The sequence below is a fragment of the Lipotes vexillifer genome, unplaced genomic scaffold (assembly GCF_000442215.2).
Source record: "Lipotes vexillifer unplaced genomic scaffold, Lipotes_vexillifer_v1.1 scaffold1318, whole genome shotgun sequence".
Lineage (NCBI taxonomy): Eukaryota > Metazoa > Chordata > Mammalia > Artiodactyla > Lipotidae > Lipotes > Lipotes vexillifer.
Genome location: NW_006772582.1, coordinates 574,026 through 598,837, shown reverse-complemented (window position 1 = coordinate 598,837; position 24,812 = coordinate 574,026). Strand labels below are relative to the sequence as shown.

The 24,812-nt window shown below is 36.2% G+C and overlaps 1 protein-coding gene across 1 annotated transcript; it reads right to left on the bottom strand.

Moving 5' to 3' along the window:
- On the bottom strand, positions 1-24,812 carry TEX15 (testis expressed 15, meiosis and synapsis associated). Its single transcript, XM_007447628.1, is given in 9 exon segments — positions 1-611; positions 614-955; positions 958-1,244; positions 3,696-3,754; positions 5,596-12,920; positions 16,967-17,129; positions 21,442-21,679; positions 24,280-24,412; positions 24,668-24,812. Coding segments are annotated over 9 exon segments (9,303 nt in total).

Here is a 24,812-nt window from a genome sequence, read left to right as displayed (position 1 = left end):
TTAAGTCCAAGGAACTTCTGGAAGCACACCCAAATCAGGAGAGCAAGGGTATGCAGTGACCGGTTGATGGGAAACATACTGTGAAAAAACTGGCTGCTGAAAATTGTAAACAGGCATTTGAGATCGAAAATGTCCACTCACTGGCACAAAGTCATTTGCTTGTCGTTCCCCAGCAAAGTAACCAAAATATTGAGAGTACAAAAGATTAGAATGTGTATTTTGAACAGTACTTGTAACTGCAGTCAACATCCCAAAAGGAGGTGGCTGTACTTCATAGGATGTTATTCCCTGGTATGTCGGGGTAATGGAACTGCCATTGCTGCTGCTGTAACGATAAACACACCAAGCAGAGTAAGGATATGAAGTTCCAAATGACTGCTCAGAAGAATTATATACTGGGGTACATGCAGACTGTGGAATTTCATTCCAATATGTGGCAGCATTCTGAGTTAAAACTTTTGAATTCTATTGTTCAGAAAAAGAGTATTCTACTGTTTGATTCACATTAAGGGTCATGTTCTCAGATGCTTCAACAGGTGTAGTACTGGAATTCAATGTATCCCTCCTATGTTTTTCTTTTGACTCAGTTTTTGCAGGTTGTGTTTTATTTGCAGAACAGGAATTTTGTTCTGGATATGTATGGGTTCTGGAGAACTGGTGCATTTAGAATTTTTAATGGATGAATTTAATATTTTATTATCTTGAGGTTCAAAGTCAGTGTCATTCATTTCTAAATTGGCATTGATATCCCTCACAAAATAGAAAATAGGCTTTGAGAGCACTGATGCATTAGGCAGAAGAGAAGCATCAGTTTCTGGTTTTATGTCTGAGAGACAAGATTTCTCTGCAGGATCTGAGGAATTCTTAAGAAATTTCTGAGAAGTTATCTCCTGGTCTTTTGAAAATGTGCCATCTACACGTTTTGGGTCAGAAATTGCCAAAGGAGAACAATCTTATCACTTTTTGTTTCAGCAACACTAAAATTTACATTTCTTTCCTTCATGTTATTTAAGCTTCCCTGTTGTCCACTGAAATCTTCTGAAGTAGCAGATGAAATATTAGTTAAATCTATTTTTCCCTCTAACTTTGACATACAAGTGTCTTTTAGGTTCTTTAAAGGTAAAAGTGAGCCAGGTAATGATAGCTGAAATTCAACTTTTTTTGGAGAGACATGGTTTCTTTTCAGATTGTTAGATGAACTTCATCCTATTTCATTTTCACTTTCGGGATGAGATCTCATAGTCCTATTAAGTGTAACACACATACAAACAACTTTAAATATACAAAGTCACAAAATTTCAATATAAATATATATTTGAAAATTTTATTTAGGAAAAGAATTCTTAAGATTCACATTTTCCTCTTTGTATTCGCATTATACAAGAAACATATTTCTCCAGTTTTCCTCCCTTGGTTTGAATTTAGATACTTTTCTTGCTGAAGGTGATATATTCCACATTTCAAATATATTTCCAATACATCTGAAAATACCGAGTGCTGCCAATATTGTAATAAATTATTTTATGCTTTGGACACTTCCTGATTTCAATTTTTTTGCAGTAGTTTCTAATTCATATACCTCCAACCTATTGACAATCTTCTTTACTTGCAAATGGCCATATATAGCTGGTGAAACCACTACCTGTGACCCCTACCCCCAAAAGACTATCTTGTCACAAAGTATTGAGATATTTTGTCTGTTCAAGGTTGAGAGTAGGAAAAGCAGACTTCAAAAATTTCTTGCCAAGTGAATATCCTTGGCATTCCTATCTAAATTTAGACAGTCTCAATCAGGGTGAAGGAAGCATTCATTATTGAAGGTCTAGAGCCAGACAGTTAATGCAGGTCTCCAGGGCAATTATATTTTTTTGGTGTCTCATCAAATTCTTCAAATTACAAGTGGAAAAGAACATGTTGAAAGAAAAAAGTAACCATTCCTCCACAGTCAAGAGAATTTAACCTTTGGCCTAGAATGTGTGTATCCCACTCACGAAACTAAAAGCCCCTATTTTACTTAATCCAGCCTCCTTAAAAGGCACTTGAATGACAACCTACATCATCATCCAACCCAACAGAATACTTTGACAGTTTCTAGAAAGGACAATTTTGACTTTATCACATTTCCAATGATGTTTCAGTGATGTCTCAACCTTATAGATTGACAGCTGCCTGTATGATCTATCCTTTTACCCATTCTCTTAGAGGATGTTCTTCCATGACCATGGCACCTTATATTAGAATTCATTTTCCTGCTAATTGAGACACAGTTTGATTCTTTGAGCAGCAAATACTACCTGTACTTACAAAACTTAGTTTTGTAAACTAAGTAAAACAAATCATCTTAGTTACAAAACTAAGTTAGTTAGTTCATCCTATTCATCCTTATGCCACTACACAATTACTTAGAGAGTCATCTGTGCCAGGAAAAAGATTCTAGAAATGTAGTAAATTAAAGATCATATTTAATTTTTTAATTAATTAATTCATTAATTAATTTTTGGCTGTGTTGGGTCTTCGTTGCTGTGCATGGGCTTTCTCTAGTTGTGGTGAATGGGGGCTACTCTTCGTTGTGGTGCACAGGCTTCTCACTGTGGTGGCTTCTCTTGTTGCAGAGCATGGGCTCTAGGTACACGGGATTCAGTAGTTGTGGCTCGCAGGCTCTAGAGCGCAGGCTCAGTAGTTGTGGTGTGCGGACTTAGTTGCTCTGCGGCATGTGGGATCTTCCCGGACCAGGGCTGGAACCTGTGTCCCCTGCATGGGCAGGTGGATTCTTAACCACTGTGCTGCCACCAGGGAAGCCCTAAAGATTATATTTAGAGAAGCAAAACCAAATAAGACAGAAATGAGAATGCTTATCTTCTTTTAGTTCATATTATTCATTTTCCTTCATAGGATGGAAAAAAAGATGGTAAAAGATGAAGCTTGTCATAAATTGAAAATCTTACAGAGTTGAATGAAACAAGAGATGGTCAACAAGTCCAGTGGTGCCACTTCACGTCAAAATGAGAAAAACATAAATAATATAGTGGGTTTTTAATAAAAATAACTAATTCAAAAAGAATTTAAAGAACTAGCCTTTATTCTGAAATCATGTTCTTTCTATATTGTGGTGTTAATACATCCTTTCATGAAACAGTAGTATACTTATAATATGTGAGTGTGTTTGACTAAGCTGCCACTTAGGAATAAAACTTGTCAATTTTTATCTTGTTAGCCAGTCTTGAAATTCGACAGGTCTATAAAATCCACAAGTTAAAAAAAAAAATCTAATCATTTGCCCCATTCTATGCCCTTTTTAGTAATAAGCCAGTCACTAAGCCCCATCAATTCATTAAATAATGTCTGTCAAATACGACTTTTACCTTCTTATTCTGTAAAGCGTCACTCTTTTCTAAGCCCTGGCTGACTTACTACTTTTAACTGTACTTAGCATCTCCTCACCCTTTAAATCACTGTGAAAACGCATTTCACAGGATATTACCTTTCAATCCTTACAGAATGAAATTCAAACTCCTTAGGCCTTACCTAAGACACTGCATAATCTGAACCACCTTCTCCCTCCTTAGCTAACTCTTCTCCCCTAAGTTACATGTATAACCCAACAGAGGTAATAAATAAAGGTTTTAGTCTTGTTCCTTAATATGTGCTCGATTTTGTTTAGTTTTTCTTCAGACAGGGCTGATGGCAACTCCTACCTTGGATGCTTGAATGTTGCCTTTTCTCTGTTGATTTTTGTGACATCTTTCATGTTAACCTATGTTTAAAAAATACAGAGAAAACCTACATTGTTGATTTAAAGTACAATATTTATTTTTTTAATTATCAGACATTTGCAATTGCTTGTTCTGTCATCATCTAAAATGCACTGTCTGAAACTATATTCATTAATGATCCTCTCCTTCAAAACTCAGTGGCTCTGCTGGACTTCCCATATTTCATGTTTGGAGAAACTTTTTAAAAAAGCAATCTGCAACGTTGTTTTTACCCACATCTTACAACACGTCTATTTATGACTGCTTCCTATTTTATGCCCTTTTTAATCAACCAGTCACTCAGTGCCACTGTTAAGTAATGTCTGTCAAGTATGGATTTTCCTTTCCTATTCTGTAAAAGAGCACCTTTTTCTAAGACCCAGACGACTTACTACTTCTAACTATGCTCAAAATCTCTACTCTTTAAAATCACTGAAAAAACAGTTTACAGGACACTACCCTTCAATACGTACAGAACGAAGTTCAAACTCTTCAGGCCTATATTTAGAACATTCTGTTATCTGAAACGGTATGCTTCTCCATCTTTAGCTTACTTCTGTCCACTAAGTTAAAATGTTTGTTCCAGACTTAATTTTAAACTCATTTCTCAAATAATGTCAATAAGCATTGTGTCTTTGGTCACATTATTTTCCATAGCTTGGATACCCTCTTCATTCTTTTACCTTCATCTGATAACATTTTTTCCTTTAAGGCAAAGCTTTGATCTGTGTCCTTCTATGAAATCAGTGAATAAATCTCTATTTTTTAAAAATTTTGCTTTTCTTCTCTATACTTACAACACCTTTTTAGTAATACCCTCATTTTACTCTTGATGTGGAGTACACAACTTGTGTTGTTCTTGTGTTTTGGAAGTATGTTTATAAACTGGTTGTTAATTAAGCATTTTCCCACAAACACAGTGCAATAAACGATTTGTTTCCTAGTCTCTAGAACTAGAGTTTAACTAACGAATACAATTAGAGTAAGCTGAGAAAGAATCCTACTTTTCATTTTGCGTATAGGTCTCTCTTTCTTCACTTCTGAAATGAGAAATTCTCAAAAAATTATGAGTCGTCTCTGAGGGTGGAGTAGGGGCAATTATTAATATGGGCTCTGGAGCTAGACTGCCTTGTTTTATATGTAGGCGCTTCCGTTTACTAACTTTGTGATCTTGGGAAAGTTATTTAACTTTTCTATGCCTCAGTTTCTGTACTTTAATAAGATAATAACAGTGCCTACATCATAAGCATTCTGTGAAGAACAGAAAAAGTTAATGTTTGTACATTCATTAGAATGCTGCCAAGTATTTAATAAATGCTATATAAAATTTGTTAAATAAAATGTACTTATGCAGGACTAACTCCTTCATAATCGTCTATTTTAAAATATCTGTACTATTTCTCTGTGTGGATGATAATGGTCAAGAACACAGACTCCACTGTCAATTTTTAATATCCACAACATTAAGTATAGCCTCATTATATAGAAGCTACTCAATAAATACTTGGTCACTTGCTTAACTCACATTCATAATATGTACTTTTCCTTAAGCCGTTATTAAAATTCACACCCTTCCAAGAAGTGTTTTCTAAATAAAATAATTAATTTGTAAGTTTAAAATTAGACATTTGCAAGGCTATCTCTCACATATACAAATCACTCATATCATTTTATAGATAATATGGATTGTTTAATCCAATAGTTCAGTTAGTAAATTCATTTTGCAAGGCAGTATTTAAAGCATCCTCAATTTTTACAATTCTGCAAACTACGTACTTGTTTACTTAAAGAGTAGCCTTGTTCTCAAAAAGAATACCTACATAGGTTTCGCTTAAAACGTTACCTTTTGTTTTTTACAACTGGAAACGGTAGTATTTTCCTCTTGTTCCTGAGGGTCTTCACATTTGTCTACAGTGAAAGGTCGTTTTATAGAGGAATATGAAACGTTTTTCATTATGCACTGTGAAATTGAGGGCACCTTCACACAAGTACTGGACTTGTTGATATTCTTCCTAGGTTTTACATGAATATTCATTTCTTCCTTTCTCTCCAGGTGCAAAGTCTTCTTTCTGTTATATCGCATTTGGCACAGGATAAAGGAAATGGTTAATTTAGCATTTTTAGCACATATTATCTTCATATGTTCAATAGTTTTCATGACTTTCATAATATGGGCCATTTTCCCTAAGTCCTTCCGAGGGGCAGCCATCACATTTTTGAGCAGGGTGGAAAACTGATTGTAGTTGTATTCTAACTCTGTCACAGTCCTTCCGTAATTTATGGATGCTATACATGGCACAAAGTCAATGTATGTGGAAACAGAATACTTAGACTTCTTTAGAAGTGTTTTTATTTCTGAAAGTTCTTCAAGTTCTCTTGAGAGCAAATGAAGAGCATAGGAGCAATTAACAGCTTCATTATATTTGTAGATAATATCCAGATCATTCTTAAGTTCAGAAATAGCAGTCTCTATCACTTTCCAAAGACAATCTGTTGAATTATCTTTAAGAAATGAGAAAGAAGTCATTTTTTCTTGGCACTGAACCAGTTCAGGAAGAAGTGACAAATCAAACCAAAGCATACCTCGAAACCTCTGTTTGTCTAGTTTCTTTGCCATTGAGTTTTTAAGAAAGTGAACTGTTTCTGAGAGCATGACGATTTCAATATAGGTTTCAATGGCCACAGGTTTTAAAATTACTGCCTCATGGTTGTCGTTTTTCACCATCTCCAAAACATTTTCTTGTGTGATAAAAATATTATCTATGTTATCTTCTTGCAGCAACTGAAAGTATTTTTTTAAAATTTCTAAGTGATCGGTACATCTCAAAGTGAGTTCCTGTAGTTTTTTAAAGTCTGCAAATTCAGCTTGATCCAATATTTCACTAATACAACAGATATCTGGATGTGAAAGCAAAGTACTGTTAAACCTAGAGTTTTCTGTGCTAATTGTTGTTTTGTTTACTAGAGCATTTGACTTTCTGGAAGCAATCATAGTATTCTCAAGCCCAGTACTGGAAATGCGTTCACTGCTTAAATCTTTAGACAACGTATCACATATCTTCTGCAACTTAGAAAAAGCATGTTGATTCATTTTGAGTAGTATTTCTTTGCTGTTCTTTCCTGAGTATTTTTTGCAGAACGACTCTCTCTTTTCTTTCCAAACAAGACTTTTTGCAGCATCAAAAAAGATATGTTCCAGGCCATAAAGAGATATTTTAATACTTACTGCCTCATTGCTCTTGATAAAATTAACTTTTGAGGAGATCATTTCTATAATAATCCATAGATGGTCTTGTTTTCCTGGACAGGAATCATTTTGGGGAGAGTCCCCGTATATACTGATCAGATTTAATGTACTTTTTCTCAAGGATTCTAGGTCTCCTAAACTGTCTCCAAAGTTAACTCCACAGGTAAATGGAACAGAAAGAGAAAAGTCAAAGCAATCAGAACAATGTTTCATTACTGCCTCACACTCATTAATCTGTCGTTTGTATTTTAAGAACATGTAGTATGAACTGATTTCCCTTTTGGTTTCTTCAAACACTTCAACCAACTGATCATGATAGTTTTGCAACTCACAGAACGCATGATATTTTAACCTGCCTTGAAAAGCAGGATAGAAATTGGATTGTTGTTGAAACCCACGTGGTCTGCCAAGCAGCTCACTGTACAATGTCTCATCATACCAAAGCAAGCTTCGGAATGTTGGCTCACCTCCTAAGAGCCTTGTTTTGTTTTCAATGAACTGAATAGTTTCCATCATCATTTGGAGTTCTACCAAGGAGTCAAGAGCACACGGTTTTAGTTTGTGTCTGCAGTTATACCACAGGTTTTGTTCTACCAACAGGTCTCTTGAAATCAAGATTTGTTTAAATGAACATTCTTGTTTTCTTTCAAAAGCTTCAACAAATAAAGGAAGAATATTTTGACAAACTTCAGTTTCTTCCTGTAGAATCTGCAAAGATGATGCTTCATCTGCCCTCTTCAAAATTTGAGCTATCTTAGCTATAGGAGCCAAATTATTAGTTAAGCAATGTTCTTCTTTTAATTCATTCATGTATGATGCAGGCATCTTCGGAGGAGGAGAGACGTTGGAGGTTTCAGAGTGGGCATGTAGAAGAGGCATATGATTCATTCCTTTAATGCCTGGTTTGCAATTACAGGCTCTTCCTGAGCGCATTGTGGAGTCAGACTGAGAGTCATGACTAACTTTTCCCTCCTCTTTCTTTCTTTTGCTAAGCTGATTAGAAGCAGTGTTACTCAAAGAGACTGCCTCAGTAGCATCTTTAATGCTTAAATGAGAATCAATCAAGTGGTCTTTAACTGTTTTCTCACTTAAGTAGGAGGATTCTTCTAATGTCTTATTCTTTTGATTTTTGTACTCAGTCTTAACACTTGATCCTTCAGCCATGGTTTTGTGAAATGAATCTTTTGCTTTCTCTGCTTGTTTATCTTTCCACATTTTTCTGTCCTGAATGTCTTTCTTTGCAATACATTTTGGGGAAGAAGAACCCTTTATGTTACCTTTTAAGAGCAGAAAACTATCATGGGAAAATAGTTTCTTCATCATATTGTCCTTACTTTCTTCACCTACTGATATGAAATCCAACTCAGAATTCTCAATAACATTTGTTCCATTCCCGTCTATGTGGAAGCAATTACTTGAAGAGCAATGTTCTGTCTTTAGCAGCTCCTTTCCAGCACATCCTTGCTGACAGTGTGGTACAATAGTAGACACTGCTGAAGAATCTACAGCAAAAATGCTCTGTTTATTCAGGTAAGGTTGTGAAGATTCTCCCTCACTGTCTGTCACTAGAGTGGCTGATAACAATTGAGGAATACTGTTACACTTTTTGCTTTTTATCAGAGTTAGATTTAATGGGTCCATAAGGAAGTTTCCTGTAATGCCTGGTTTGGAGCTCTCATTAGGAGCTGTCCATTTTTCTATAGGAAAATTTACTTCCAGGTTTCTTGTATAACCAGATAAAATAAGGTTATTTGGTTTGTTGATATCAATATTAAAAACATGCATCACACTTGATTCTAAGACTGAAATAACTGTATCAGTTTTCACCTTTGTGTGGGCTATACAAGTTGCATCATAATTTTTGTCCACACTAAAATTTACGTTGCTTTCTTTTATGCGAATTAAAGATACTGAATTCCTTTTACTTATTACTTCATTAGCTTCAGAATTGTTTTCTTTTGTTGTACCCTTAATATTACCATGTGCTGAATGGTTCTTAAGCTTTTCATATTTACTAACGTTAGATAAAAACTCTGCATCAATTTGATTTTCTCTTTTAGTTAGTTTCTCATCTGGGCAGTCTGGGGAAGAGAGACACCCAGTTTTTCTAGAAAAGGGCTGAAGTTCTGATGATCTGGGATTTCTCAAACTGCTAGTGCTATAAGCTGACTGACTTGTACTTTGGGACCTGGAGCAGAGGGCTAACTGTGATTCAGGATACTCTTGATCACAATATCCTCTCACGCGAATAGTGGTGGGACTTCTGGAGACACCGGACACATTTTTCTCAGAAAGGGACTTTGTGACTCTCTCTCCACTTGTTTTATAAGACTTGTGGTTTGATACATGAGTTAATGATTTATCAACTTCAAATCCCAAAGCCCTTTTCGCTCCAGGCTTGTCATATTTTCTTTTTGACAAAAATTGCTTAGTGGAGTAATATCTTCTTTCAGACACAGAACTATAACCTTGAAGGTCACAACTTTCCCAGAAATTACTGCACATTACTGCATATGCTTTTGGTAAAGGGCCCTTTCTTTTTTCTCCCACTTTAGCTATAAGCTGCAAAGACGTGTGAACTCTTCTGTGAGCTTTTTTTAAGTGACGAACAGCTCTGTCAAGTTTTCTGGAAAGACATCTGCTTTTGCATAAAGGTGCTTCACTAGTTAGAATATCCGGGACACTCCTAATGTGTTTTTCTGACCGTGAAAAGGTTTCAATTCGTCCTTGGGATAATGAAGAAAAACGTTCCAACAAGTCCTGACTGGTTAGCCTCCTCCTATTCCCACAAATTTCGTGATGTCTTAAATCTTTATGTGGTATATTCTGGTCCCTAAAAGGTGTATGTGGCTTTCTTTTGCTAATTCTTGATTCTGTGTCCTTTTCACTTCTAGTATCATTACAATCGGTTTTTGACTTTGTAAAGGAACGCCTGCTTTCGTTATTTACTGTTGTGACATTAGAATGTTCAGTAAGCAAAGGTCCCTTGTTTTGCTTTTCAGAAAGTGAGGTTTCAGATTTACTCACTAGTCCTGATTCTTGCCTTACATTACCAAATTCACCTTCCGATGGATGATGTGAATTTTCACCAGAACACTGGGAATGGATTTCAAATCGTGGAACGTCTTCCTCCTCCTCCTTTATTTCTGATTTTATGGCTTCAGTTCTATATTTGCAGAAATTATCTTTCAATGCAAGGGATTCAACAGCAGTACTGAATCCTTGCATAAATACATTAGTAATCCTAACTTCTAGATCAGGAAGAAAAATTGGGTTGAAGAGCTCTGCTTTGTTTTTTGCTGTAGAGAAGTAAAAATTACTTTCCTCAGAGCAATGCTGATCGCTATTCTCCCTCTTTGCGGTGCTTTTCAAAACTTCTGTCTCCCCATTAGTGCTTCCTAACAGACCTTCCCAAACGATGCGAGATCTCAGAGCCTTGTATGAGGGCCCGAAATCTTCATAGAGTACATTTCCATGGCTATGAGCGTCCTGTTGAAATAGAAAAGCACTGTCACTCCGTTCTGATCCTACTTCAATCTCATTATCCAATTTGATGTTTTGAAGAACTGAGTTGTCGCTTACTGACTGATGAAATGACTTGTGTAACTGATTTTTATCCATATCTGTTTCACAATCAGAAACCCTATATTTTACTAACAAACCAAAATCTGGACTCTCAGAAGAACAAGTTTCTTTAAACTGGTATCTTCGGTGATTTTCGAGATTTGTGCCTAATGCAGGCACTGGAGCATCAGCTATCTGAACTACAGCATGTGAGGCTATATGCCCTGAAGAACCTGCAATCTGGGGAAATGTTGTGGAAATCAAATGCTCTACAGTCCTTCCAGTATCTTTTTCTTTTATGGCAGTTACGGTATCTTCATTTTCTAATAATGTAGATTCTGTGGACACATATTTTTTTCCCCAAGTCAAATTAAATGTAGTAGAAAATTCTTCAGAACTCAGAATTTCTATGCTATTGTAATCTTTATTCTCCCTCCTTTCATCTACAGTGGTAAAATTTTTGTTTGCATGAAAACTCTGCTTCTCATCTCCATGTATATTCCCTATGTTGTTTTCTGTAGACAAAGCAATGTCTTCCACTTCATCCTCATTCTGGTTTTCTTTACCATTATCTCTCTGTTCTCTGCAATCAATATTCAGGTGCACATCACTGTTCAACTGTGAATTACAGAACTGAGTGTGATCTTGATCTTTATTGTTAACTTGAGAATTTTCTTTGCAGTCTCTTTCACTGTTCACTAAGGACACTGGATCATTTCCATTTCTCCTTTTAACACATATATGTTCTCTAGCTATGCTGCAATTTGCATTATGAGCTGTTTTAACGTCATGAGATGAAGTAAGAGCCGGCAGTTGTTTGGCCTGGGGAATGTCTTTTGCTTCCTGCAAAGCATCAGTCATAACACTAACACAGTTTTGATCTGGTTTTTCCAATTTCAGTTCCATTCGTTTTTGAGAAACGGTAAAACTTGTATGAACGTTATCTTTGTACTCTAAAGAGTGCTGAGGATGCTTTTGTGAAAGGTTCTCCAGTCTTGGAGTAAGATGATTTTGTATTTCCAATACTAGGTGATCTAGCTCATACTTCTCCTCTGTGGTAGATGAGAAAGATTTTGGCTTTTCTAACCCTTGAGTAATTAATATTTGATCACAATTTTCCACCAAATCATCAAGATTCTCATTCTTTTTGTCGTCTTGATGCAAAGAAATGTAACTATCTACGGGACTGATTTTTGTTTTATTAGTAAAAGAATTATCACTTTCTTTCCATACATTTTGTTTTTCTTCATGTTTGGAATTGTCTTCTGGCCCAGTGACGTTTCTCGTCTTTCCAGTATCTTGAATGTACTCATGTATGCTTTCTTTGCTTTCGAGCGGAAAAAGTGTAGGCATTTGGTGACCAGTCTGATATATAGTTTTAAAATTAGAAGACTGTGATTCCGGAGAGATGTCACTATCATATACTTTTGTACAAGTATTCACTGATTCATAAGAGTCATGTGGCTCACTATTTTGTTCAATTAAAAGTGGAGTGTTGTTTCTCTGCTGGGATCTCTGAGCTTTTTCTCCACTGTGTTCTTGGATTTCAACTTCTGAGACTACATTTGACACACACATTGGGAAGGAAAAATTATCGTGGCTCTTACACTGTTCTGCCATGGTAATTTTACTGGGAGTTGTACAATCATAGGTCTTAGAGCCCATGTTGTGAGCCTGGGTTTGTGAATCATTCAAAGAAATTTTGAAGCAAGGGGCATCCAAATAATTAGTAAGAACAGTCTGATCACCAGGCATGACTTCAGAGGACGAGGCAGGATTAGTTGGCATAGATGATAGGTTTATTTCTGAATTAGCAAAATCTAAACTCTTGTCAAATGGCAAAATCTCATTTAAACCTGTAATAGTATTATGTTTTCCCATGCTTTCTTCTCTCTTCATCAGTCTTGGGTCTTTGATGAGTTTTGAAGTAGTAACTATGCTCGAGCCAATATTGTTATGAAGGGGAAACGCAGGAACAAAACCACTTAAAACATCTTTAAGATGTGTCAAATTTAAGAGGTCATCATTATTAACACTTTCTCTGGTATCACTGGGAATCAATGAAAGACCTGAATCATGTGCATGTACTTGAGAAGTGTCTCTACATTCTGCTGAATTGTGCTCCATCTGTCCACTGTATGCTTCAAGTACAGAAATGTTTTCATTTTGCACATTTCCATAGGAGTTAGAAATATGTGAGTTGTAAGGATTTATCTCTGAATTTAGTGTACTGCATGAACAGTTTTCCTGAACAAATGGATCTATAGGTTTCCTGAAATGCTCAAAGATGACAGTAGCATCTTTTCCTTTTCCAATTCTTTTGGCCACTGTACAGTTATTCAGAGACCATGTTCTTTCTGTGGAAATAATAAGAAAATAAGGAAAAACAGGAACAAAAAGTGTTTCTTCAGGCAACTCTATTAATGCAAGTAAACTATGTCATAAGTGGTTTTAACTGCAAGTCCATCAAATAACCTAATGATGATTAAGGTATGTTCTCAGCAGAAAAAGCAAGAAGAGAAGAGGAAGAGTAACCGACCAATAAAGTATAGATGACATAGCATGAAATTCTGCCCTACAGACCCATTATAAGTGTTTGCCATAAAAAATTTGAATTTTGACAGATACTAATAGAAAAATTAAATAGGAATAAAACCATGTTGCTCACAGACTAGGTAATTCTTATATTAATTTCCTATACGCAGATATTTAATAATAGAATCTATACATTATTAGGTAAAATTGTCTCCCTCCACCTACTGTTACCTTGCTTCTTTTCCCTCTACCACAGGAGAACAAAAATGGAAAGGAAAGAGGAATAAGGTAAAGAAACAGGGGCGGGGGAAGATCAAAAAGGCTGCACAAAATCCTTCCCAGGAGCCAAAGCAAACCACTACCCCTGCTCCATTATGAAATAAATATTCTGGCAAATAATAAATATAAATAAAAACCTGGAAAATAGAAGCAAATTTTGTTTTTATAATTTATAGAGATTTATTCCTAAAATTTCATAAAGCACTTCATGTAATAACAAATGAACTTATAAAAACACATATTTAGCAGGTAAAATGTTCATAAAGCATTCATAGCTAACTAATACCATGAAAATACCATTGTTAAAACAGATTATTAATGAGAAGTTGCTCATGAACAATATATGAAGTTATAATCATATCACTGGGAATGTACCATGAAGTTCTTTTTCACAGAATGTTAAAAAATAGCTCTGTTGAAGATTTCTAAATTATATAACTATTGTGATTATCCTTTTAATTCGAGTAAGCTATAGTGGAAATATGTTCGAAAATAGAGATGTGGGACTTCCCTGGTGGCGCAGTGGTTGGGAATCTGCCTGCCAATGCAAGGTACACGGGTTCGAGTCCTGGTCCGGGAAGATCCCACATGCCGCAGAGCAACTAAGCCCACGTGCCACAACTACTGAAGCCTGCGTGCCTAGAGCCTGTGCTCCGCAACAAGTGAAGCCACTGCAGTGAGAAGCCTGTGCACCGCAACGAAGAGTAGCCCCTGCTCGCCTTAACTAGAGGAAGCCCGCGTGCAGCAACGAAGACTCAAGGCAGCCAAAAATAAACAAATAAAAAAGAAAAAGAAAAAAGAAAATATAGAGATGTAGTGCTTAAGCTGGAGTGGACAGAAAAAAAGGAAAGGTGGATCCCTATACCTCCTTATACCGAAATAAAACAAAATTCATTAAAAAATAAAGCCATAAAAATACTGGAAGAAAACATGGAGGGATAGTTTTATAATCCTGGGGATAGGAAAGTACTTTTTTTTTTTTTTGTGGTACGCGGGCCTCTCACTGCTGTGGCCTCTCCCGCTGCAGAGCACAGGCTCCGGACGCTCAGGCTCAGTGGCCATGGCTCACGGGCCCAGCCGCTCGGCAGCATGTGGGATCTTCCCAGACCGGGGCATGAACCCGCATCCCCTGCATCGGCAGGCAGACTCTCAACCACTGCGCCACCAGGGAAGCCCTAGGAAAGTACTTTTTAAGCATGGATGGAAGTCAGAAAACCAAAAATGAGAAATGATGTCAATTACATACACATTAAATATTTTAACAGGTCAAACCCATGGTAAAACTTAGAAAAATAAACTGGTGCAAAGAATATTCTGAGACAAACTTAGTACATAATTACACATGTATTGGAATACATAAAGAATATACAGATATCTTCAAAAGATTAATAAAAAGACTATGCAATAGATAGTTGGGCAAAGTACTTAAACAAGAAAATCACAGGTTAAGTAAAAACTGTCAACAAACACAAAAAGACGTCCAACCCCACTAAATACACAAGAAGATTCATATTAAAAAACCTTTTAGATGGCAAAGATTCTGAAGGATAAGTAATTACCCTTTTCAAGATAAAACCACTCAACAAACTAGGAATAGAAGGGAACTTCCTCAACAGGGTAAAGGACATAAAAAACCCCCACAACTAACATCATATTTACTGGGGAAAGATGAACACTTTCCCCCGAGGTTCAGGAACAAGCTATATACCTAAGAGCAAAGAAAACACATGTCTACACCAAAACTTGTTCAAGAATGCTCTTAGTATAATTATTCATAATTGCCAAAAGGTGGAAGTGACCCACATGGTCAACTGATGAATGGATAAACACAACGTAATGTATCCATGTAACAGAATATTTTTCCATAAAAAGGAATGAGGTACTGATACATGCTGCAACATGCAAGAAGCCTGAAAACACTGTTAAGTGAAGTCACCAGTCATGAAAGGTTACTATTTATGACTTCACTTAATGAAATGGCCAGGCCAGGATAGGATAATATATAGAGACAGAAAGCAGATTAGTGACTGTGTAGGGGTAGTGGGGGGCTTAGGGGAAAAGGGTCATGAGAGCTTTCAATGGGTAAAGAGTCTCTTTTTTTGAGGTGATAATGATAACATATCACACTCACTAGGCTGGCAGAAACATTTTTTAAATTTAATTTTTATTTTATACTATAGTTGATTTACAATATTGTGTTAGTTTCCGGTGTACAGCAAAGTGATTCAGTTATACATATAAATATATCCGTTCTTTTTCAGATTCTTTTCCCACATAGGTTATCACAGAATACCGAGTAGAGCTCCCTGTGCTATACAGTAGGTCCTTGTTTATTATCTATTTTATATATAGTAGTCTGTATATGTTAATCCCAAACTCCTAACTTATCCCTCCCCCTTACCTTTCCCCTTTGGTAATCATACATTTGTTTTTGAAGTCTGTTGAGTCTGGCAGAAACATTTTTTTTAAAGTACATGGGGCTTCCCAGGTGGCACAGTGGTTAAGAATCCGCCTGCCAATGCAGGGGACACGGGTTTGAGACCTGGTCTGGGAAGATCCCACATGCCATGGAGCAGCTAAGACCGTGCGCCACAACTACTGAGCCTGTGCTCTAGAGCCCGTGAGCCACAACTACTGAGCCCGTGTGCCACAACTACTGAAGCCTGTGCGCCTAGAGCCCATGCTCTGCAACAAGAGAAGCCACCGCAAATGAGAAGCCCGTGCACCGCAATGAAGAGTAGTCCCCGCTCACCGCAACTAGAGAAAGCCCACCCGCAGCAACAAAGACCCAATGCAACCAAAAATAATAAATAAATAAATAAATTTATTTTTTTTAAAAAAGAAGTATATGTACTGGCAATGATGTAGAGTAATTAGGTAACCTGACACAACCACTTCTGAAAACTGATATTGTCTTTGGATTAAGCTGCACATTCCTGATGTAGCTGTATACGCTATAGAAAAACTCTTGCACATATGCACTGAGATACGTACATGAACGTTTAAAACAGCAATATTTGGAATATGAAGAAAACTACAAAATGTCAAAACATCCCCAGAGGAATAGTGTATAGTCACAAAATTGAATAATATGGTGTGTGTGTGTGTATGTGTGTATACAAATATACGAGTGAAAATGAAGAAACTACAGTTATACATATCAGCGGGGAAGAATCACACAAACGTAACACCGAGCAAAAGAAATAACAAAAATAGCTGCAATGGGCTTCCCTGGTGGCGCAGTGGTTGAGAGTCCGCCTGCTGATGCAGGGGACACGGGTTCATGCCCTGGTCCGGGAAGATCCCACATGCCGCAGAGCGGCTGTGCCCGTGGGCCATGGCCGCTGAGCCTGCGCGTCCGGAGCCTGTGCTCCGCAACGGGAGAGGCCACAACCGTGAGAGGCCCGCATACCGCCAAAAAAAAAAACAACAAAAAAAATAGCTGCAATGTAATTCTAGATATATAAAATCGAAAATAGGTAAAGCACAACTATCTTGCTTAGATATTCATAATGTATTAGAAAATCATATTCAGAAGTTGTAAGACCAGCACAAATGCTACTGAAGTAGAAAAATATATGTATCTTACCAGCCCTCTTAGGAAATCCTGTTGAGAGGAGTCTCAAAGATGTCATAAGGTGTCCTTTATCTACTTTTTGACCAATAAATTTTACTGTTACTATTGCATATGGAAGACACTGCCTAGGTTTATCTACTGGCTTTGAAAGATTATTATATTCATAGAAGTATACCTAAAAGATAAAGAAGGAAGAGAACATTTTTATGCTGATTAATTTTTGCAGACTTGAATAAGCTCCTATTTTTAAAAATCTAGATAACTGCATGTTGTTATTTATTAATCAGCTTCCACACAGCCCCACTCTCCCTGGCTTCTTCAACCCTAGTTTTCCTGAAGAGGAATTTTTTTCCCCACAGTGTATTTTTTCCTTGATAGGCTTCCAATATCAGCAGAAACAGATACAATCTGTTTTTAAATAAAAAAGTATTTTTTCATTAAAACTTCAATGTTTTGCATATGCTGGGAACCACTATATTTTATTTGGGAGGAAAAGTCAATTAGAAAAATAACAATAGCTTAATACATCTTACATGTGGGAGCATATATATATTTCTAAAATATTTATCCTCATTCAATCATATATATGATTATATATAGTATGTATTACATAATTTAGTCTTCTATAAAAGATTAAAGTTCTACTAAGTGTCTCAGTAACACATGACAGAAAATTACTGTGTAGTAATTAGTCTACCATGTAATGACTAATACATAAGCCTTTTCTCCTTTTGCGAAGATCAATAACATTTCAAAGTAGCCTTGTTTGTTTTGCAAGTTAGGAATTAATCTATGAAACATCTAAATAAAAGCAGCCACTGTACTTAGAACGAAGTTAAATGTAAATCTGGAAGCCTCTTTATTAATGTTCTGAGATCACAAATATTAAAACAGCTTTTACTGTCTATTTATTTAGGTCATATTATGGTGAATGAAGTAAGAGATTTCCATTTAATATTTTGGGCAGTTGTTTTAAGGCTTGTATCATACAGTGTGAGGCATGTGACTTTCAAGTTGTCAAATGAACCAAAAAGTTAACATACTGCTGAACTGTAGGCTTGTAGTTCAATGGTATCTTTCAAAGAGGGGACACTTCTTGACATATGGCAGTCAAAGTTAGGAGAAGGATCCAAAGAAACTTTGTTTTTATCCACTAAAGGCTGAATTTTCTTCACTTTTCCAAAAAGAACCTGGAAAAAAAAAGGCAAAAAGAAGTTAAATAAAAATATACCAAAACACTTTAAACTCTCATACTAGGAAAGTAAAGCTAGCTTCTTTTTTAAGGAAAGAAATTCGAATGGAGAGATAATCCATATCCCAGATGAATGGCATGACTTATTGTAATTATGTCAATTCCCCCTTAAATTAAACTCAAAGACTATAGTGGTTCCAATAAAAATTTCAGAAAATCCATTTGTAGAAATGAGTTTTAGTTTAAAAACTTCCCTGGAAGACTAAACAAGAATAACATATAAAATTTTGGAAACAATTTTTTGAAAAAAATTTGGGTCAGAAATAGAAAATGATGGAACAGGAAAGGTGACATGCACTTCCAGATATTAAATACTTTTTAGAAGAACGGTACTACCACAAAAAAGGAAGAGAGGGGAAAAAAGCTGCACAAAATAAGAAGTCCAGATAAGTCCAAGCATCTATAAAAACATAATATGATATTAAAAGCATCATTTGAAATAAATGAAGCAAAACCAGATTATTCAATAAATGGTGTGGACTTGAAAAAGATTAAATTCCTCTCAACCTATAAACCAAAATAAATACTAAACAAGGTAAACATTTAAGTAATATAAACACTGTAGAAAGAAATACAAGCAAATATCTAACCTCCAAGTGAGGATTCTTTTCTAAGCATATTGCCAAAAAACCATGAACTAAAAACAAATTTCACTGTAAAATATTCCAAAACTTCTGTACATCGAAAACAAATGAGTATAAAAATTTTAAAAACCATGAACTAATTAAGTGATAAAAAGTGGGGAAAAAGTGAAATTAATATGAAAACCACAAATTTTATTTAAGTCAGCAATTCTATTACTTTTATTTTTTACTATGCTAATAATTCATTCAAAATTGAAAACAATACTAAATGTAATGTGGTACCCTGTACTTGGAAAAACTGGCAAAAGCTGAATAGTCTGTATTAAATAGTACTGTACCAATGTTAGTTTCTTTTCATTTTATTTTATTATTATTTTTTAAATTGAGATATAATTGACATACACACTGTTAGTTTCAGTTTCTTAGTTTTAACAGAGGTGCTATAGCTATATGAAATGTTAACATTAGGGGAAGCTGGCTAAATTGTATACAGGACCTTTCTGTACTACCTTCATAATTTTTCTGTAAATTTCAACTTATTACAAAATAAAATGTTTATTATACACAGAAAAGCCTAGCTCTCAACATTCACTTTAATGAATTGATAACACTTATGAATCAACTAGAAACAAAGAAAGGAAAAACCAAGAAAGTAGCAAAGGATATTAATAGGTAGTTCACTAAATACTGTCAATGAATATATGCAGAATGTTAAGCTCAGCAATAACTATGAAAAAGAATAAAAAACAACCAACAATGAGAAACTATCACATATTAACACTGGCAAATATCTTTTAAAAAATATAATACACAGAGTTAGTGATGATGTGAGATAACAGACATCCCCCACAGGCTGTGGAAAGGAAAGTCAATTAGTACAACCTTTCTCAGGACAACTGGGCATTTCATATTGAAAGCTGTGAAAGTGTACACATACCTCTGACTCCTAATTTGACACATAGGAATTAATCAATTAATTCTTAGCAAATAATCACAGGTGTGTGTAAAATGTACCTACATGAATAATCAAAGTAGTATTTAAAAGTACAAAAATAAGAAAACCAAGTAATTTATATTCCAACATTAAAAAATGTGTTGCACAAATTTATGGTGGAGTTGTACAGTGGAATACTATGTAGTCGTTCAAAAGGATATTACAGAAGAATATTTATTTAATGACATGGAAAATGTTGATTTTATAATCAATGAAAAAAGCAAGTTACATAATATATAAAGAATGTATTTTGGGGCTTCCCTGGTGGCGCAGTGGTTGAGAGTCCACTGGCCGATGCAGGGGACACAGGTTCGTGCCCCGGTCTGGGAAGATCCCATGTGCCGCGGAGCGGCTGGGCCCATGAGCCATGGCCGCTGAGCCTGCACATCCGGAGCCTGTGCTCCGCAATGGGAAGAGGCCACAATAGTGAGAGGCCCGCGGACTGCCAAAAAAAAAAAAAAAAAAAAAAAAAATGTATTTTAATGATCATTATACAATGCATATCCATATATATGAGCAGAAGACTAAGTATTAGGTATACAAAAAAATTGTGTCATTATTAATGGGCTTTTTGGAGCTTCTTAGTATGTTCCAAATTTTCTAAAATCAGTATGTATTATTTTTTAATATAAAAATAAAAATAAAGCTTTATGAATTTGATAATACCTAAGGTCTAAAAATAATTAAATTATACCAAATGAACCATTGGTTTTATGTGAACGTACACACATCCTAAGTTACACAACTGAGGATCCTGCCTACTTACTGTGATTTTAGTAGTCCTGGCAAAGTTGCAATTAACAAAAAAGTATATCTTAACCAGTTTGTCTGTTGATGCTTACAATTCGACTGTAAGATTTTTTTTTTCCAATTTTGAGTAATTTTAGACTTTAAGAAAAGTTGCAAAACAGTTCAGAGATCCCATATACCTCTACCCTGTTTTTCCTAATGTTAACATCTTATATAAGCATGGCAAAATTATCAAAACAAAGAAATTAATATTGTACAACACTATTAAGTAAAATAATCAGTAAGAGTGTAGCAACTCTAACTTAAGTCAGAATTATTAATACCAATGTTTTGAGGAAAGACACTTAGAACACTCTGGTATTAATTATAGTCTGAACAAAAGAGAGAAAGATAAGAAGGTCAATTAGGAGAGAAAAAATATACATATTAGGAAAACTAATATGATAAAGGCTGCCTTTGTTTCCTTGAAGACTTTTATGCTGCACACCCACTGGAGTCAAAAATAGGGGAGGGCTTCCCTGGTGGCGTAGTGGTTGAGAGTCCGCCTGCCGATGCAGGGGACATGGGTTCATGCCCCGGTCCAGAAGATCCCACATGCCGCGGAGCGGCTGGGCCCGTGAGCCATGGCCGCTGAGCCTGCGCGTCCAGAGCCTGTGCTCTGCAGCGGGAGAGGCCACAGCAGTGAGAGGCCCGCGTACCGAAAAAAAAGAAAAAAAAAAGGGGGGGGGGAATTTCAAATGATGATGATAGTAATAAATAATTAATATTTATTTTATATACAATGCAACTTTAAAACATTAATAATTCATATTGAAAGTAAAACACACAAAAAAAGAAAGTAAAATACATTTAGGTCAATTTAAAGCAAACTGAATATAATATTTAGTATTTGTTTTGTGCTACCAACCTTAAAAATTATAATACTTTCTACAGTAATGCTTCTACTGTGAGCAAAATTTAAGGCCACATCAACATGTCTAAATATATAAATTCCAAGAAGAGGGTTGCCTAGTATCTTCAATGTAGATGTTCTGGTACTTATTCCATTCTGATATATCTCAGCCACATCACTCTGAGGAAGTGCTAAAAAGCAGAAATGTTCTTCAAGTTCTCTGCCGTGTCTTCCACTCCCACGCATCTCTGACCTAAAGCAAACAGCGTGTAATTAAATGAGAACATCAACAGAATTTTCAAGGAGAAGATGAATACTTGAGCTAGCTTGCTACAGTTATGGTAACTATCCTATGGTAACAAGTTAGGCTGAAAAATCATCTAAGGAAAGAATTCAGGAAATAGTTCAGTAACTACTTGTGTAGGCCAATGGAAATAAGGGCTAACATTTCCTGAATGCTAATGTCCCCAGCACTGTTAAGACTTAACCGTTACATGCATTTTGTCATTTTGTTCTCAAATCCCCAAGAATTGAATTACTGTTATTATTATTACTTATTGTCATTGTTACACACATTTTTCAAATGAGAAATATGAGGTTCAGAGGGTTAAAACTTGCCAAAATAGTAAAGTGACAGAGTAGGAAATATATATGCCAATTCTTGTCCATTAAGTTCTGGAGCTAAAGTTCTTATTTGTGTTACAGAGGGAAGGACATGCGTTTCTTAAATATACACAGAGAGGGACACATACACAATACACTTATACATGGTCAATTATTAGGGCCATTCTCTATTCTCCAGGGATCTAGGTCACAGCTGGGAGAAGCAAGCTAGAATTTGATTACAGGTTCCTATCTTGGCACTATGAAAATTATAAATCATTCTCAGAAAAGGTTATAATCTAAAGTACAGACACTGTTGAACTCTTACAGTGTTCATTCCACGAGAATCACTGAAACATATAAAACACCTATCCTTCTCCGGCAATTGGTGCGCCAGGGAAGGGAGTTCTACATGGCCTGCTCAGGAGCAGCTGCAGCGGCAGCAACTGCCACAGCAGGTGATAACGACAGAGAGGTTCAATCACTGTGACACAAGTGTGATTCCAAAAGATTATCAGCAATGGAGAAGCTACAGAATCGAGAAAGTAATGTGCATACCACAAAAGGAAAACTGCTCTTGAAAACCACATGCTACCTATGTTTGTTATTTCCTGGAACACCACTCAAAGAATTTGTATAAGTATACTATGCACATTAGTGTATTAATATTTATTTGCAAAAATAATTCACCTTTACAGTAGACAGGCCCATGGCAACAAAACACATGGCAACAATAACAAACAAGACTAACCGATGAGATCATGACCATTTCTCTCAGTTCTGGAAATGTCAGCCTTAACTTTCAACTCCACCGTCATCATTTCCTGCTCTTGTTTTTAGCTTGACGTTAGATGCTGTAAACCACTAAGATCTCTATGTTGATTGTTAAGGTTTAATTCTCACAGAAAAATTACAATACTTTTTTCTGTTTTCCTAATTTCTCATGTGGTTTTTCTTGGGATCTGGAAGAACTCCCACAACAAAAGCACAAAGCATGAGAGGGAGGGAGGAAATCAAAATATATTGTTGTAAGGTTCTTACAGCACACATGAATCACATTATGTGAAGGTGTGTTGTGATAAAGATGTATACAGGCATACCTTGTTTTATTGTACTTCACTGCATTGGGCTTCACAGATATTGCATTTTTTATGAACTGAAGGTTTGTGGCAACCTTGCGTCAAGTAAGTCTATTGGCACCATTTTTCCAACAGCATTTGTTCACTTTGTGTCCCTGTGTCACATCTGGGTAATTCTCTCAGTATTTCAAACTTCTTCATTATTATTATATTTGTTATGGTGATCTGTGATCTGTGATATTTGATGTTACTGCTATGATTCACTGAAGGCTCAGATGATGGTTAGTATTTTTTTAGCAATAATGCATTTTTAAATTAAGGTGTGTACATTGTTTTTTTAAATCTATTGCACACTTACACTATAATGTAAACATAACTTTATATGCACTGGGAAGCCAAAAAAATTGTGTGAATCTCTTTATTGTGGTCTGGAACTGAACCTGTGACACCTCCGAGGTATGCCTATAAAGTAAACCCTAGAGCAGTGGTGCCGTTGACATTCTGGACCAAATAATTCTTTGTATTACCTAGTCATCTTATTGGCTGAACATTATATCCTGTTAATGGACTGAGTAGAATGAAAAAAATACAACTTAATAAAGATCCGATCCAAGGCTCCAAAAACCTTTATAAATTCAAGTAGAAAATATTCCCTGGAGGTTTGTGTTAGTGACAATACTGTTAAAAACTTTGTACTTTTCAATGTATATTCAGAATTACACTTGAAAAAAATTTAGGACTAAATATGATTTACATAATCAAAATTACCAATTAAAAATTAGCCTTTAGAACTATTTCTAGGTCTAAAAAGGTTTGTAAAGGGTTGACTTTCAAAGTTATTCAGACACTACGATCTATGTTAACTTATTAAATGACAGTGGCTCTGAGTTTCAACACTTCCATTTCAGAGACGATAGGTAAAATGAATCCAAATACTCTTTTGTCTCTTTTTTTTTTTGGCCATGCCACTGTGCGTGCCTTACAGGATCTTAGTTCCCCGACCAGGGACTGAACCTGCACCCTCGGCAGTGAAAGCATAAAGTCCTAACCACTGGACTGCCAGGGAATTCCCGTACACAGAATATTTTCAATAAATATACAGTTGGCTCTCTGTATCGGTTGGTTCTGCATCCATGGATTCAACCAACGATGGACTGCAAACTTAACTTACAATCCATGATTGGCTAAATCTGAGGATGCAGAACTCGTGGATATGGAGAACCAACTATGGGACCTGAGCATCCGCAGATTTTCGTATTTGGGGCAGGTCCTGTAACCAATCTCCCATGGGTACCAAGGGACAACTGTAAATGTAAAAGACTTAGATAAAACTCATATTGATGAGAAGTTATATAAGTTAGCAAAGCACAATGAATGAGTGGCAGAGCTGTGCACTTACACCTGTCACCAACCTAAATTCCTATGTGTGCACCATGGCAAGACCCTGCTGATAACCAAGGCCCTACAGCAGCATGTAGGCCCACATCCAGCCCTGTCTTCTGTCACTGGCCTGTACCACTAGGCTCACCTGCAGCTAGCCCTTCCACAGTGATGGATACCCCTGGCCCCCATCAGGCCTCCACAGCTACATGTCCATGGCAAGATCCAGCAGTCATAGTAATGCACACCAACAGCCAGGACCACACCAAAGCTGTCAGTGCACCTGCCATTGGCACTTGCCTTGATATCTGCCCTGGCCCCCAT